This window comes from Lagopus leucura, unplaced genomic scaffold (assembly GCF_019238085.1).
Source record: "Lagopus leucura isolate 7727_CA_CO unplaced genomic scaffold, USGS_WTPT01 Super-Scaffold_100052, whole genome shotgun sequence".
NCBI classification, from domain to species: domain Eukaryota; kingdom Metazoa; phylum Chordata; class Aves; order Galliformes; family Phasianidae; genus Lagopus; species Lagopus leucura.
The window spans coordinates 977492-992561 of record NW_024962298.1 but is presented as its reverse complement, the minus strand read 5'-3'; the positions used below and the strand labels follow the sequence as shown (position 1 = coordinate 992561).

Here is a 15070-nt window from a genome sequence, read left to right as displayed (position 1 = left end):
AATTCAGCAGCATAAATCCATCTGCACACACACCTCCCTCCTATCTCTGGCAGATGCAAATTAAAAGTTGTACCCTGAAGTTCTCTGAATGGATCCTACAAGTCAGGTAAATCCACCAAAACAAGTACTTACGTTTTCATGACTTGTCTGATAAGAGCTGTCAAGTCAAATTCACAGGCTGCATTCCTCCGGATCAGTGAAGTGAGCATAATTGCACTGCTTGCTTTGGAGCTTTCACGACATAAGGCAGCTAGCTGTGGGGTACTCTCAGACCGATCTGTTTTGATGTATTAAAACCCATACTGTTTAGAACTCCCTGCAACAGCTATATGTGTTTAGTCGGTTCAACCCTTCGGTCAGAACCCTACCATGCCACAAGACAAAAAAGTATCTCCCACACAGGAGATATTTCTCTACCTGTATGCTAAAATACCATTTGAAGAACCTAGAAAAGCTAAGTATAGACCAGAAGTATCAAAATCAATTGAGGTCACTAAAAAAAAATGGAATCTGTATATTGATTAGCGACTTAGTTTTCACAGAAGATACTGATTTAATATTGGCACTGTTAACATCTAACGGCGAGATTCATCCCACCTCTCAAGCCCAGGGCACGTCAAAGGGCCACAGCAGTGCTGCACTTCAGGAGAGCAGAGCTGCAACCCACGTCATTTGCCCACACCCCAGGACTTCCCCAGTGTTCCACAACGTTTTAATGGTTCAACCCCAGGCATCAGAAAAGTAAATTTTCACGTCTAAGTCGTGTGTGAAATCAACTGCGTTGACAGAAATACCATCTGAACACATTTACTTTCTAGAGGCTTTTCTGCAATTGTCTTTGGGTAATGAAATTCATTTCATTTTCATAGCATGTGTATTTTTCTCGCCAAGAAATAGAAGTCAGGATTTATTTCCACCTCTGTATAAATCTACAAAGAAGCTCTTCACCGTGAAGATATTTGCAGAGCAAATGCGAATTGAAATCAATGGAGCACCTAGACACACTGCCACAACAGACTGCAGAAAGCTTTGCCTTTGAGACCCACAATAGAAATAACAGCTCCATTTCTTACGCCTTCCTAGAGTTTGTCACTGCTAAAAGTTTACATGATTTTAAAGCAACTGCTAGCCAAAAACTGGTATCAGGGCAGCACGGCACAGCAAGGCGTAAAGCAATTAGTTGTAACCCAGGTCCTCAGCATTTATGGAAAGGAAATTAATTTCCCAAGCAAACCAAAGCGCATAAATTCAGCCTGCAGCTCGCCCAGCACCACAAGCCAAGCATGCCACGCCGCGTGGGAATTACTTCTTGTCCTGGGAAGAAAAACCTGCTCGCCCCAGCAGCTCCCAGCAGATGCAGGGAGCGCTGCAGCCCTCCGTCCCGCCTGGCTCCTGCTCACAGCTCACTCCAGCCCCCACCGCGGCCTCCGACATTCCTCTGCTCTGTCAAGCAATGAAACTATCAGCAACAGGATTAGAGCGAGCCTCTGAAAGAAAGGCCAGCTCAATAACATCCAAAGCCTTGGGAAGAACACGGCTGTCTTCTGGGGCTCACAATGCTGGTAGTCGCTCTAAGTGATGACCGTTAATGGCATTTTTTTTGAGCTTCAGACAAATTAAGACTTTAAATTTGGGGATATTCTCTCATCGCTAAAAGGCCGCACTTTCTTCCAACTTTGAGTGTTCACAGGGCATGGTGGGCTTCTGCTCTTGCATTAATATGTGCTAAAAAAGTAGAGACCAAGCTAAAATGGAAGCAAGACTTCCCTTACCGTCTGAAACCTCAGTTTCAACTCCATTCCTCTATTCAGCTCCATATCAGAGTGGCCTAGGGTTAAAGCATTTAAGAAAAGCCTAAAGAAAAGAAAACATTTTTTCTGCAGAGGAACAAGAGGAGCATCTGAGAAAGGCTCTGAGCACTACACAGATGGAAATTCCTGAGGAAGGAGATCCTCACTGCGGTATTCAGGCTTGCTTGTTACCTTCCTTTCTTTATCCAAGGAATTGTATCTGAACAAAAATTCTTCCCTCATGCCTCCAGGCCATGCTCAGATTGCCACAATTACAGACTGGAAAAATCCTTCCAACGTTCACTGGAAAAGCACTCCTGACAGCTACAAGCAGGAAAATGCTCTCCTGCTCAGTTCTGGGGTAGGAAGAGAATGTTCCCCCCTGCCCACCCCACCCCTCTGTATCTCCCCTCGCCTCCCAGCTTCAGAGCAGGTCACAAATTAAATGCAACCACCTCCCTAGAAAAAACAGTTATATTTCTGTAACTTGGCAAGTTAAATCCTACTCCCACACAGCACACACACATCTATGCATTCCATTAGCACTGAAAGATGCACAATCTTCCGATTTTTAAAAACTCTGATAACTGCAGGAGTTTGCAAATCCAGCGAAGGCGTAAAGGGACACGTGCACAAACACGTTACTCATCCACATAAAACTGGAGCTCAGCGGGACACGTTGCTCATTCTCACTCCAAGGTGGATTTGCACAGAAGAGAGGAAGACACAAAAAGATCCGTCAGGCTCCTTCACTGCCATCATCTGCTGCATTATGCAAGGCAGCACAAGTGCCTGCAGCCGTTAGAGCTCAGCTCACCTCCTCCCTGCCTCCCCTTACACTCCACACCCAGACCGCATGCAATCCCATCCATTTTTCTTGCACTCTGCATTTCCTCCTTAGTTCCATCTATTGTCCCTCTCATGAAGCTTCTCGCAGATGCAGCGCAGCAGACAGGGATGCTGAGGGGTTTGTTGTCCTTCCAGCCGTGAAAAGGACATCAGCAGATTTAGACAGAGAATTTGTATTTAACAGAGTTGTTAAATACAATGCTAACATTCAGTTTCCTACTTTTTACTTAAATTCTGCCTCCATCCACATTCCAGCAACGTAATATCATATCCATATTTCCTACTCTGAAATCACAGAAAGACTTTATGCTCTATTGGAAGAATACACTCAAAAAAATCTCCATGTATCAGAATCTCCTGCAAACTTGCAAGCTTAATTTAAGATGCCTGTCCCCTTAACCAGGGCTGTTTAGACTTTGTGATATTTCTGTTCACCAGATTTCCTTCTTACTCAAGCACAGTAAGGTAAAGAATGTTGCCAGATGTTGCATTTTGAACAGATTTTCACTATAAACGATTTTATTGATCCTCTTCTGAAAAAAAAAAAAAAAAAATTGTGCAAATGCAAAAACACATGTAAAGGAGAAGTAAATCAGGCCCAGACCAAGCTTCATGCCCAAAATAATAAGGCATAAGGATGGCAAAGCCACAGCAATTAAGCACTTATCACAGAGCTACACTCCTGCTTTTATCACAAGGTTGTGAAATCCAGGATAGCAGTCACCTCGGAGAGAAATGCTGGGAAAGGCACTATCGAGTTTACACAAAGGGGAGGGGATGGGAGGAGCCAGTCTGAAAAGCCAGCCGCCAGCTCCCCCCAACAGTTTATTAAAGCAAGAGCTCACACATCCGAGCGCAGCCACGCACGGCACCCCAGCAGCGTAACCCCAGTTTAAATGGCACTTTTTGGTAAGTTAAAGGGTTTGTCAAAGCACAGCTGTGCAATAGAAGGTTAAGTTTAAATTAAACGGTACCTTCTGGTAGGATGACTTGAAAAAGCAAAGCTGTCTAGGTGCAGTTGGTCTGCATCACAAGGCTGGTAAGCAAAGGATCGTCACAGAATGGCCTGGGTTGGAAGGGACCTCAGGGATCATCTGGTTCCAAACCCTGTGCCACAGGTGGGGCTGCCAGCTGCTAGAGCAAGTGCTGCATCACACTGCCCAGGGCTACAGCCAACCTGGCCTTCAGCACCTCCAGGAACGGGGCGTCCGCAGACCCTGCAGGCAGCTTGTGCCAGCACCTCACCACTCTCTCAGGAAAGAGCTCCCCCCGACATCTAACCTAAATCTCCCTTCCTTTAGTTTAAAACCATGCCCCCTTGTCCTATCATTGTCTACCCATATAAAAGTTGATTTCCCTCCTGTTTATAAACTCCCTTGAAATACTGGAAGGCCACAACAAGGTCTGCCCCCAGCCTTCTCTTTTCCAGACTGAACAAGGCCAGTCTCTTCAGCCTATTTTCATGAGAGAAACCCTCAGGCCCTCAGATTATCTTCATGGCCCTCCTCTGGACCCTCCCTGACAGTTCTACCTCCTTGCCATGCTGGGGGCCCCAGGCCTGGATGCAGTACTCCAGATGGGGCCTCACGAGGACAGAGCAGATGGGGACAATCTCCTCCTTCACCCTGCTGGCTGTCACTCACTCTTCTGATGGAACCCAGGATACCACTGGCCTTTAAGTTCCTAGCACACACTGCTGGCTCACATTAAATTTTTCATCAGCCAGAGCCCCTAAGTCCTTCTTGGCAGGGCTACTCTCAAGGAGTTCTTCTGTACACATATCTAGGAACGCCCCGACACACGTGCAAAACCTTGCACTTTGCTCTGTTGAACCTATTAGGTTCACAAAGGCCCACCTTCCAAGTTTATCAGGGTCCCTCTCAATGATGTCCTTTTGCTGTATCAACCACACTGCGGAAAACCCAGAGACCACACTTAGAAGCTTCTGCAGCTTCTCAGTGACACCTTTATTTCCACCAAGCACCAAAAGCATCGTAATCTGGTTTTGAGTCACACCTGCTGATATACCAAACCACAGATCAGTAACAACAAAAACAACACAGTTGATTTTTGCCCAACTCACCTCCTGAAGGGATTCAGCTCACGCCTGCACTGCGGCCGCAGGGACAGCAGGCAGTAAGGACCTGCACAGCACACTGTGGCTGCCTTCAAGGAATTCCACCCCCACGTGCAAATGGAGAGACCTAAAGCCAAGCATGAATATCCTAAGTTTTATTCCAGCTTGATTAACTGCTCCTACAGGGACACCACCAAAGGCTGCATTATGGCCCTGACAAGTATAGAAACAATTAAGGAACAAGTATGGGTGCTCCGGATTCAAACTGCCCTGATTGCATAAATCTCAAGAGTTATCAGAAAAGGTAGAAGCCTTTCCACTGTTCTCACTTCAAACCATTTGTTGATTTTGTTCAGCGGCAGGAGTCACACATTTCTGAAGAAGACAGTTTTTCAATCTTGCAGTTGCTGTCGGAAGCTCTCAACTCAAGCTACATTTTACTTTCCTTTTTTAAAACAGTGAGACACAGATGCTGGTGCCACTGGTGGTTCACTTGAATGCAGTGTGCTTTGAGGCTCAGCTCTCCACCACAATCACAGCTGGGCTAGTGAACCTCGCTCTGCATTTGGCAATATCCAAACGAGGCACTCAGTCTCACCAATAGCTGTGAGGCAGAACAGATGAAAATTATTCCTTGTTTCTCAAAGAAATATCACCACCAGCCCCATCATGCTCTCTCCTCCTCTCTGTGCACTCACCTACCATAACCAACAGCCCGTCAGCATGGAAATGGAGTGGAAAAATAACTGGAACTACATGAAATTTGAACAACCAATAGGCTCCATACATTAATATATATAATTATAATGGGAACAATCAGCCAACAACCCTTCACATGGCTGCACAGACAGGGCTGACCCGAATATGGTTAAAATTGGAAAGAAAGAAAAAAAGATCACGAAAGGTAAAAATAAGGCAAAAATCTATTTCTTGCAGATCCTTTTAATTTTAATAAATTATCAAAGGACATGGCTGAAAATGCTGAAGGAGGAGAGGTGGTACCTGACAAGCAGGAGTGCAGAAGATGAGCTGCACAGCACAGCCTCACGCTGCTATGAAGCCACAACCTGCGGTGCTGCAGCAAGGACCAGAGAGCAACAACTGGACAGAGAAAACGGAGACAGCCTGGATCTAGCATGGCCAGGCAGGAACAACTACTGTGAGAGCTTTCTTCCTTCTTTCAGACCATTGATTTCCTCAGCAAAGAGAAAAGCTTGGCAGAAATAGTAAATAAAGAAAACTGGAAAAAATAGCACTGCACGTTTCAGCTGATAGCACCATTCCCACGACTGTGCTGTACCAGAACAAGCCTTTGCCTGGCACCACTCAGAAGCCAGGATGCAACAGATCCTGCTGCCATCCACCGACCCTCCAAAAGCCTCAAACTTCAAATATGAAAACCTCTATCCACATGCTGTGGCGCTGCCTTCAAGATTCTGCCTTCTTACCTTCTCTTATGTCAGACTGGACTCCCAGCACCTGAGGGCTAGAACTTGTTTGCCCTGCCAGCACCACTCACTCACACACAACAGCACAGCTGATACTGAGCAGTAGTTCCAGCCCAGCCCCATCCCTCTTGTCGCTATGCTTTGTGACTTCCCGAATCTGCATCTTCAGGTTGCACGAAAACCACAGTAGTGGAAGGGATTACCAGAGCACTGCAGATACGTAGGCTGTTTCCACCTCTTTTCTTAGCATCCAGACATTTTCAAAAATGATCTTAACTTCAAATGAAGGGGATAATGAGGTAAAAATCCATAACAACAAAAGAAAAACTACAGAGCCGAAAATTAAGGCTCCAAAGACCTGCAGTGGGTACAAACAACTGCATGGGAAGATTTGGGTAAATAAGCTGTTTTACACTTCAAACAGAAGACAAGCCATTTCAGATTCTAGAAAAGGAAGCGACCTGGGAAAACTACGAAACAGGGCTGTCACACCCCAAATTTGCAGTACACACTGTAATGACTCCTAAAGCTAATGAAGAAAATGGGACATGCTGTTTTTAAGCAAACTCACCCTTGCAAATGGACCAGCAAAAATATTCTCCTGGGATTTCAGACAGAACCCCTATAACTGTCCTGCTACCAGAGTCAAGATGCACTGCAAAGTTGCTTCGGTTAGCGGAGCGTGGCATGGCAGCGTAAGAACAATCTTTATCTGTGTTACTATCAAGACCACCAGCAAGAAGGATTAAGGCGTATCAAAAGCAATACATACAGCACAGCATCACACTTATCAGCACATATATAACTGGATTAATGGAGAAAAAGCTCCCTTAATGTGCACTAGAAAGCACACCAAGGCAGCTCCACGGCAGCCCACGCCTTCCCCAGCACAGCCACAGCACCTCAGCTCCACGCCGCCTCCCCGCAGTGTGCGTCCATCACCATTCGTTCACCTCAACATCAATTCTTCCCTGAGATCGAAGCGATGAGCTGAGGGAGCGATGCCACCGTTAGCCACTAAATTGGCCGGAAGTCTCCACACATCAGGAGTCGGTGCAGCTGCCAAGCTTGCCTTCCACGCACCCTGTCATCACACGCTGAGCGCTCTTCCTACACAGCAGAGCTCAATACAGGTTTCTCCAGGAAGGATGTAACTAACTGTTGGTATGGGGATGATTTGGACAGCCCTGACCTCACAGAACCACAGCACAGGCACATGGCAGAGTCAGACTGACACCTGGAACAGGACACAACGTGAGGTAATCATCAGTGGGTCCAAGATCTGCCAGGCCTCCATGCCTCCCTGGAAATGGAAGCACCCTCCTGTACTTTTACGTTTCTTTTCCTGAAGGTAACATGTTGTAAGATGAGACTTAGAGGTTTATTCTCCCCTGGGAGCTAAGCAAATGGGATTTCAACAGGAGGGTGGAAAAAAACAAAAAAAAAAACATGAAAACTAAAGGTAAATTGAAAATTCATGATCAATTTAGGGGTGAACTTTTAAGAAACATTTTGTTAGAAAATTCAATTAAAACTAAACTACATTTTCCAACAAAATCACAGTCTATAGATCAGCAGTGGATGCGATACAGCACAGAGCTCTCCAGAGCAGCGTGCAACAGAAGACACGTCAGGTTTTGTTCCCAGTGCTCTCCACAGCCAACCTCTAAGCCCAGCTGAGCCCAGGCACCCTGTGTCCCCTCCTTCTGACACCAGCGTTCAGCAGCCATGTGGTGCAGCAGTGGAACCAATCCCATTCCCTACGTCCTCCACAAAGGCTCGTGAAAGCAAACAGAAGGGCAGAAAGGCAGCAAGAAAGGCTGAACCTAAACACATGAAAATAGGATTAACATTTGGCAATGACTTCCCATGTGCTGTGCTTTTCATCTGCCCTGGCAGATCTCTAATAAAGGGTTCACAAACTGATAACAAAGCCCTTGAGCTTTCTGCACTGTGAGTCCTGACAGTCCAAGCCCAAAACTGCCAGCTCCAGCAGCACAGGAGCACGCAGCCACCTGCACAGGTGTCCCACCTCATCACTAACAGCGTCCCTGGATGCAGCTCTGCTTTATCAACAGTTCTCTTATACTTCCTTCTTCGTCTGTTTTCAAACAGGAACATTTGGCTTTATAAATTGCTTTTGGAAATACTTCATTTTCTCATTAAAACCCATGCTTCTTTCCACATCTGCTACGTACAACACTGCAACAGCCATCAGTTCCCAACAATTATTTTATTTTTAATCCACCTGACTGCAACCCCTTAGCATATACGAAGCAGATTACGCTTCTCAATACACACCCGAGAGATTTTAAAACTCATGACAGGTCTAATGACTTAAATGACTTTCGGCAGCCTGTGCTACTTTTAGAACCCGTGTCCCAATGCCTCTATTTGTGGCTCTCTCTCTCGCTACAGTTACATTATAAGGTTTCAATGCCTAAACCCCAGAGCAGCTTTAAGAGGAGACGTTCAGGTTCATTAACTACAGAAGAAAACTGAGTAAGACGAAGTTCACACGGCAGGGCCTGAGTGCACCCCAATCCGGGGGGAATCATGCTGCTGGAACATTTAACGAGAGCTATGAGCTGAGAAGGAGCTGGAAGCTGCCAGCAGCCCTGAAGCAGGCGGCAGTGGTGTCAGTAACAGGGAGGTGCCTCTGTCAAAAGGCAGATTAAAGAAAAATCAGTAGGGCCAAAACAATGAGATGCAGCTCCTACACCCAAGACGCTGCAGTGGAAGTGCTCTGAAATCAAGATAACAATAGAGCACGTACTCATGGAGTCAAATAAAAGTCAAGACAAACGTGGGATATCTTAGCAAAGAAAATCCTAAATAAGTTCCATAGCAATGCACTCACTGTTTCCTGGTCGTCAACTGTAGGCAGAACATGAGATGCACCAAAGGTGTAGCAAAGGAGATTATCTCTTCAAAACAACACAAAGTCTACGTTAAATATTTTAATTGGCACAAAACCCCACTTAAAACTACACTGGTACGTACTATTGCACACAGCACTCATTCTAGCAGCGTCCCATTCTTCACCTCCAGGTCAACATCAACATTAGACACATGTCAAAAAATGTTAAAAGCGCATCAAACAGGATAAATTTATCTAAGTGTAGCAATAATGGAAGACAACCAAGCTGGCTGCTGACATGCACTTCGACCAACTGTCAGCGAACGTGACAGCTTCAAGACATGCACAGAAGACAAGAAGTAAAAACAAAGGTGAAATACTGAGCTCCCACGTATCTGTAGAGCCAGAAAGCCTGAATCAAAACTGAGAACACATTTGTATTTCTAAACAAAAGATAGAAATACAGGAGTATGCGGCTGAGAAAGCTCAACAGAGAGATATCCAGTGAATGGAAACCCTAGCCTTCTGGAACCCAAAAGGATATGAAGTGTACAGACAGAAGGCTAGGAGAGATGAGGTGAAAATTTAAGGGAGTAGGAGGCAGAAGTACAGAAATCCATGCATCGCTCCCCCATCAGACCAAAGAGCAAAAGAAATCCAAGAAAGCACAGCTAAGGCATTCCTTAGTATCACTCATCCATCACCACAAAATAAAACCACAACTTCTTCAAGCAGGTGAAGCAGTGGGTAACTGAGTCACAGAGCGGCTCTTCCGCATTTAGAAGACCTCTGGTCAAAGCTATATGACAAGAGGATGTTTATTAGTTGAGATTATAAAGTTGCTATGCCTGAATCATTCAGACTCGAGGTGATTAGAAAGAAGTCCCTCATCTGAGCTAACATGTACCCCAGTGCGCTCCAGTCCACAGGTCAGAACCTGCCAATGAAGAATCCCAGCCAAAGCAGAGCAAGTGGATTTCTTCAGTGGTATCTGCTGTCAGTCAGCTGCACAAACTCCTTCGTGGCAAAGAAAACTCACCGCCAGTGCATGCAGAGTGGTGCATTCTGAAGGGAAAAGCTCTCTCTACCATGAAATTCACCATCTCTAGATCAACTTCACAACTGGAGAGAAAATCTTACTTAGAATACCAGAACGCCCAAGGAACAGGAGGAATAAATATGGTCACATCATAAATAACACCATGCTGTTGCCTCAAAACACTGCACTCAGTCTTGCTCGCTTCCTAGCAAGAAACTGAAGTCGAACCAGGAAAGCTCAAAGCCTGGCAGTGAGAAGTGGAGGATGCTGTAAGAACAGGTGTGTTTAGATGGGGAGGCTGTGTGGACATGGGAATGAGTGGCATAAAACCCAAGAAACATCCAGCCACCTCCTCCTGACACGAGTTCCCATCCCACACAGCACTTAGAGAAACCAGAGAGCAAACGCAGGCTGTTCCCATGATAATGGAACTCCTTTTTACGACAGGAGCTTTCTCTATCAGTATTAAAAGCAAATGAGATTTGTATCAGGCCTGACCCAAAGGAACGGTGATGGGGAAGAGCCCAGAGATGTGACCCTGGCCTGCAGGGCCCACGGTGCCCCTGAGCTGGAGGGCCCTCCTTCCCTCCCCCCGGTCAGGGCAGGTTTACCAATGACAAAAAAGGCTTACCACAGATTGATGGGCTGTTGTCTCGTAAAATTAAGATGCTGTCTTTAGCATGAATACTAAATGGTGAAAAGCACTCAGAATTAAATACAGCATATAAAGCTGGGGTTTCAGATTTCCAACAGCAGCCTGCAACAATACACTTACAAATTGGGCTCACTTATTTATACGGAATTAATCAGGACTACCACTTTCATCTTTGCAATTTAACTGAAGAACTAAATCAATAGCACCCAATCAGTAAAATATTACTGTTGTTTCCACAGTGCCGAGGTGTTTTTTCTATTAAGAACTCTTTAAAAAAAAAAAAATTATTTAATTATTATTTTTTAAAAGATCAATATCCTCAGAGCATCAATGCAACCACTCAAGGAGCAGAGACCTGCATCAGCAACACAACCTGAGTGAGGCATCTCCCCCAGCATCCCCAAACACAGCGAGAGGATTTGTTCTTTTTCAGGGGGTTGAACTCCCACTTCTTAATATTCATAGGAAAGCAAATAAATCCACTCTGTAACCAGCATTTAAGTTCAACACACAAGAAGCTGCAATCTTGGCCCTGCAGCTGGCTGAATTCTAATCCTGCAAGCCCGACACCAGTAACAACAGCCTCACGGGGTGAATGGAAGCAGAGTGCCTCCCTCCCACTCACTGGCACCTGGAAGCTGTGGCAGATCCTGCACAGGGAAAGAGCACTGCCAGCCATCAGCAGGAACCTCAGGTGTACCTCCTCCTTGCTGATGCAAAGTGAGCTCAAACACACTGGCTGTATTTTATGCAGGAGCTACAGATGGTGCAAAAACGTGCTTTTACTCTTCCACAGTTCCTCCGGCTGATGCTGCACAAGTTACATGCTTCCAGGGCTTTTCATCACGACAAACACAACGCACACTGCAAAAGGCATCTCCAGCCCGGGCACTCACAGCTGCAGACCAGGCATCAACACACTACAAAGCCCTCAGCAAGGCGGCTGGAGTCACACAGCAGTTCTCACTCACAAGGCACAGGCTGCAGGGTCAGCAGCCCTTTCTCATTTGCCTATTTATACACACATGTAATCAGCAGTGTTGAGGCACTCGTATCTCGGCAGTACTAGCAACCAAACTGCTCATATCAGATGGCACGCAACAGCCAGCACACACCAGCCTGGTGTACACATGATGTGGACATCAGCTGGAGATGTGTGCTGCAGGGACGTAACTGAAACCTGCCTATCTGTGCTCAGTTTTTAGCTCGTTTAGAAATCATCAAATGCATGAAGAACAAAAAGAAATCCCAACTTTACATTCCTCAGGCACCCAGCAAACCTCTGCTTCTGTGTCATTCAGCTCCCACACTCCACAGGCAGCCCTCACAGCAGCACACGTGGCACAAGGAGCTGCAGCCAACATGTTGCTGAGCACCTGTTATGCTCCAGGAGTCCAGCACACCTCTGGTTCCCACTGCTTCCAGCTGGGCACTTCCCAAACCACCAGTTTATCCCTAACAACAAGGCATGCTCCGGTGCCAAGGACTTCACCAACCCCAGCGAGAGACGGAACAAATTTCCTGCTTCTGAACAATCTCACCTGCGATCTTAATGCTGTACCCGGTTTATCACAGCTTTTCTATTAATAATTAAAATCGACACCAATTTCAGTTTTATTCTGAATGTAATCCTGTTCAGATCAAAGTTTCCACGTTTATCTCAAGTATGTTTCAAAGTAACACGAGGCAGGAGCCGATGCTCACTCCTTGCTTCTACTCTGGTTGGGCTTTATCCCCTCAGCTAAGTGAAATGCTGTCCTACCTCTGAAACAAGCAGCTCACTTCACCTCACACACAAAGCAACCAGATCGATTGTGACACAGGCTCATGTTTCCAGATACTCGAAAAAAATGCTTTAAGTTACACATTTTTCTTCCTAAAATAATTCTGCTACACTCCTTTCTTCTTCAGAGAGCAATTACTGCCTATTTATAGATGGAATCAAATGTCACTGAAACATTCACTGCTATGAAGAACGTGGCCTTCCAGACCTCCAACTTCTGCTCTTTTGTATCTTTTTATCAACCCCAGAAGGCTCAGAAACAGAACACTATTCCTTCTGGACACAAAACACTTCAGTCTTGTGATGCAGAGGCACACATCTACCTTTCATCAAGGCCAAACCACGTGGTCCTCTGTCTCGCCGTGTGCACTGATGGGCCACAACCAACAACGGGACCACCACCCCCACACCCAGAACACACTGATGGGGTGTGCAGCACTGCCACCCCACATCTACCACACAAAAACAAGGGCACAGCACTGTCATGCCTAGAACACAACAATGGGAAGTGTGGGAGCAGCACCCCTGCACCCAGAACACAGCAACAGGGAGAAGAAGACCACCATGCCTAGAATACATCAACAGGAGCACAGCACCGTCATCCCCACGCCTAGAACACATCAACAGGAGCGCAGCACTGCCACCCCAGTGTCTAAATGACAACAGAGCGGACCTCTGTGCACAATGTGGAACATTTGTATCTGATTCCCTCTACCACCAGCACGGAGGGATTTGAATGCGCTTCTCCCGCTTGCCAAATATGAATGTATGCGGAACATCTCTTATTTAAGAAAAAAACCTACTACAGATCAGATGGGAGCAAGCATGATGAAGTTCTGCTGTGCAAGAAGCATCTCACCTCCTCATGGAGACAAAGAACCAAGGCTGTCCTTCACGGACTCCCCTCTCAGGGAGCAATGGACTTTCCCCCCAGAGGAAACCCTGACTCCTGTCCTTGTGTGGGTGGGATGGGGCAGCACATGGCTGCAGTGCAGGAACACGCTCCACAAGATGAAGAGAGGAGGCAATGAGGTGCACTGAACTTCCAGTGCCGTCACACTGCTGCTTCCAAACTCTCGCTCCGACACACGTAGCCTCAATGAATATTTTGCGTATTTCTGTGCACTGCTGGCTTAACTCATCCCTTTGGTGTTAATGGCTGTCTTCACCTGCCCTTTTGATGGCTTCAAACCATAAAGGATGCTATTTCATGCAGCTGAGAGCACCCAACATGACTACATTGCTACAGCGAGCTGCCAGCAGAGCAGCAAACACCCAAACAGAACTGCACATGAAAAAGGTAACTATTACAGAGATACAAAGATGTTTGTATCTAATCCTTGATTTCTCAAAAGGGAAAAGAAAACAAAACAGCAATCTTCAGAGGTGGAATCCACAGAGCTCGTGCAACGGCACAGGTTAAGGCAACGCGTTCCCCGCCACAGGATGACATCAGGAGGACCGGCTCTGCCCAGCGCGATGCCAACAGGACAGCGGCACCGCTACCTGCCGGCTCCCGGCTCCCCCCGGAAACGCCAGGACCCAACGGGGGGCCGCTTCGAAATAAAATCCAGAACTCCACACGCGAGATCCTTTTCAAGCTCCGCCGACAAAGAACGCCAAAGTTTTTTCCAAGCCGTCATTTGATTATAACGCTGCCGCAAAACTACGGCGCGGCTCCGACCCAACTCCCTTCACCAAGGCCCATCGGAGGGCCGCCCGCTACGCTCCATCCAGACGGGATGACGGCCGCCAAAGCCCGGAGAGCCGCGGCACGGCGCAGAGGGGCGCGCAGTGCGGCCGGCCCCGATCAGCGCTCAGCGCCCCTCTCAGCGTCCAGCGCCCCCCGCCGCAGGTGGCCCCGACCCCCGCCCGGTCCCAGGTGCGCCCCGCGGAGCTGCGCAGTGGCCTCCACCGGCCCCGTCCGGCTCGGACAAGTGCGGCGGGAGAACGGAGGGAAAAAAAAATAATAGTTTAAAAAAAAATAATAACCACAAACACGCACGAAAAAAACAGATTCCAAATCACAGAATGGGAAATAAAAGCAGCCCGGGGCGGGGCGCTCTGCCCCCGCCGCCCCCCACCGCCGCCCCCCGCTCCCTCCGCCGCTCCCCGTACCTGTCAGGGGGTTCCGGGGGCCGCTCCGCGCGGCGGCGGCCGAGGGCTGCGGCTGCCCAAGGAGCAGCGCCAGCCAGAGGGAGCCGAGCAGCCGCCGCGCTCGCCCCGCCGCCATCGCTCCGCGCCCCGCGCCCCGCAGCCGCGCTCCCAGCGCCGGCCCCTCCTCCCCGGGGGGCTCCTCCTGCCGCCGGCCCGCGCCTCGCTCCCCGCTCTCAGGCCCCGCGCCTCTCCGAGCGGGCGGCAGGCAGACAGGCTGCAGTAGGCTCACTCCATCGCGGGCCGGTCCGCGGTCCCAATCCCGGCGCCGCGCTCCGCGGCTCCCTCACACGGAGCCGAGGGGCCGGCCCGCCCCCCCCCCCCCGAAGCATCACCCCCCGTTGGGGGTTTGCCGCCCCCCGCCCCCCCCCCCCCCCCCCCCTCCCCCTCCCGTCCGCGCATGCGCCCCCGCTGA

General features: G+C 48.1%; 1 protein-coding gene across 1 annotated transcript in view; it reads right to left on the bottom strand.

The window, feature by feature from the left end:
- NEO1 (neogenin 1) overlaps window positions 1-14734 on the bottom strand; it is a 176430-nt gene extending 161696 nt beyond the window's left edge. The window contains exon 1 of the mRNA XM_042885655.1: window positions 14620-14734. Coding sequence (XP_042741589.1) covers window positions 14620-14734 — 115 coding nt within the window. The remainder of the gene's footprint in view (window positions 1-14619) is intronic.
- Between the last annotated feature and the right edge of the window lie 336 nt (window positions 14735-15070).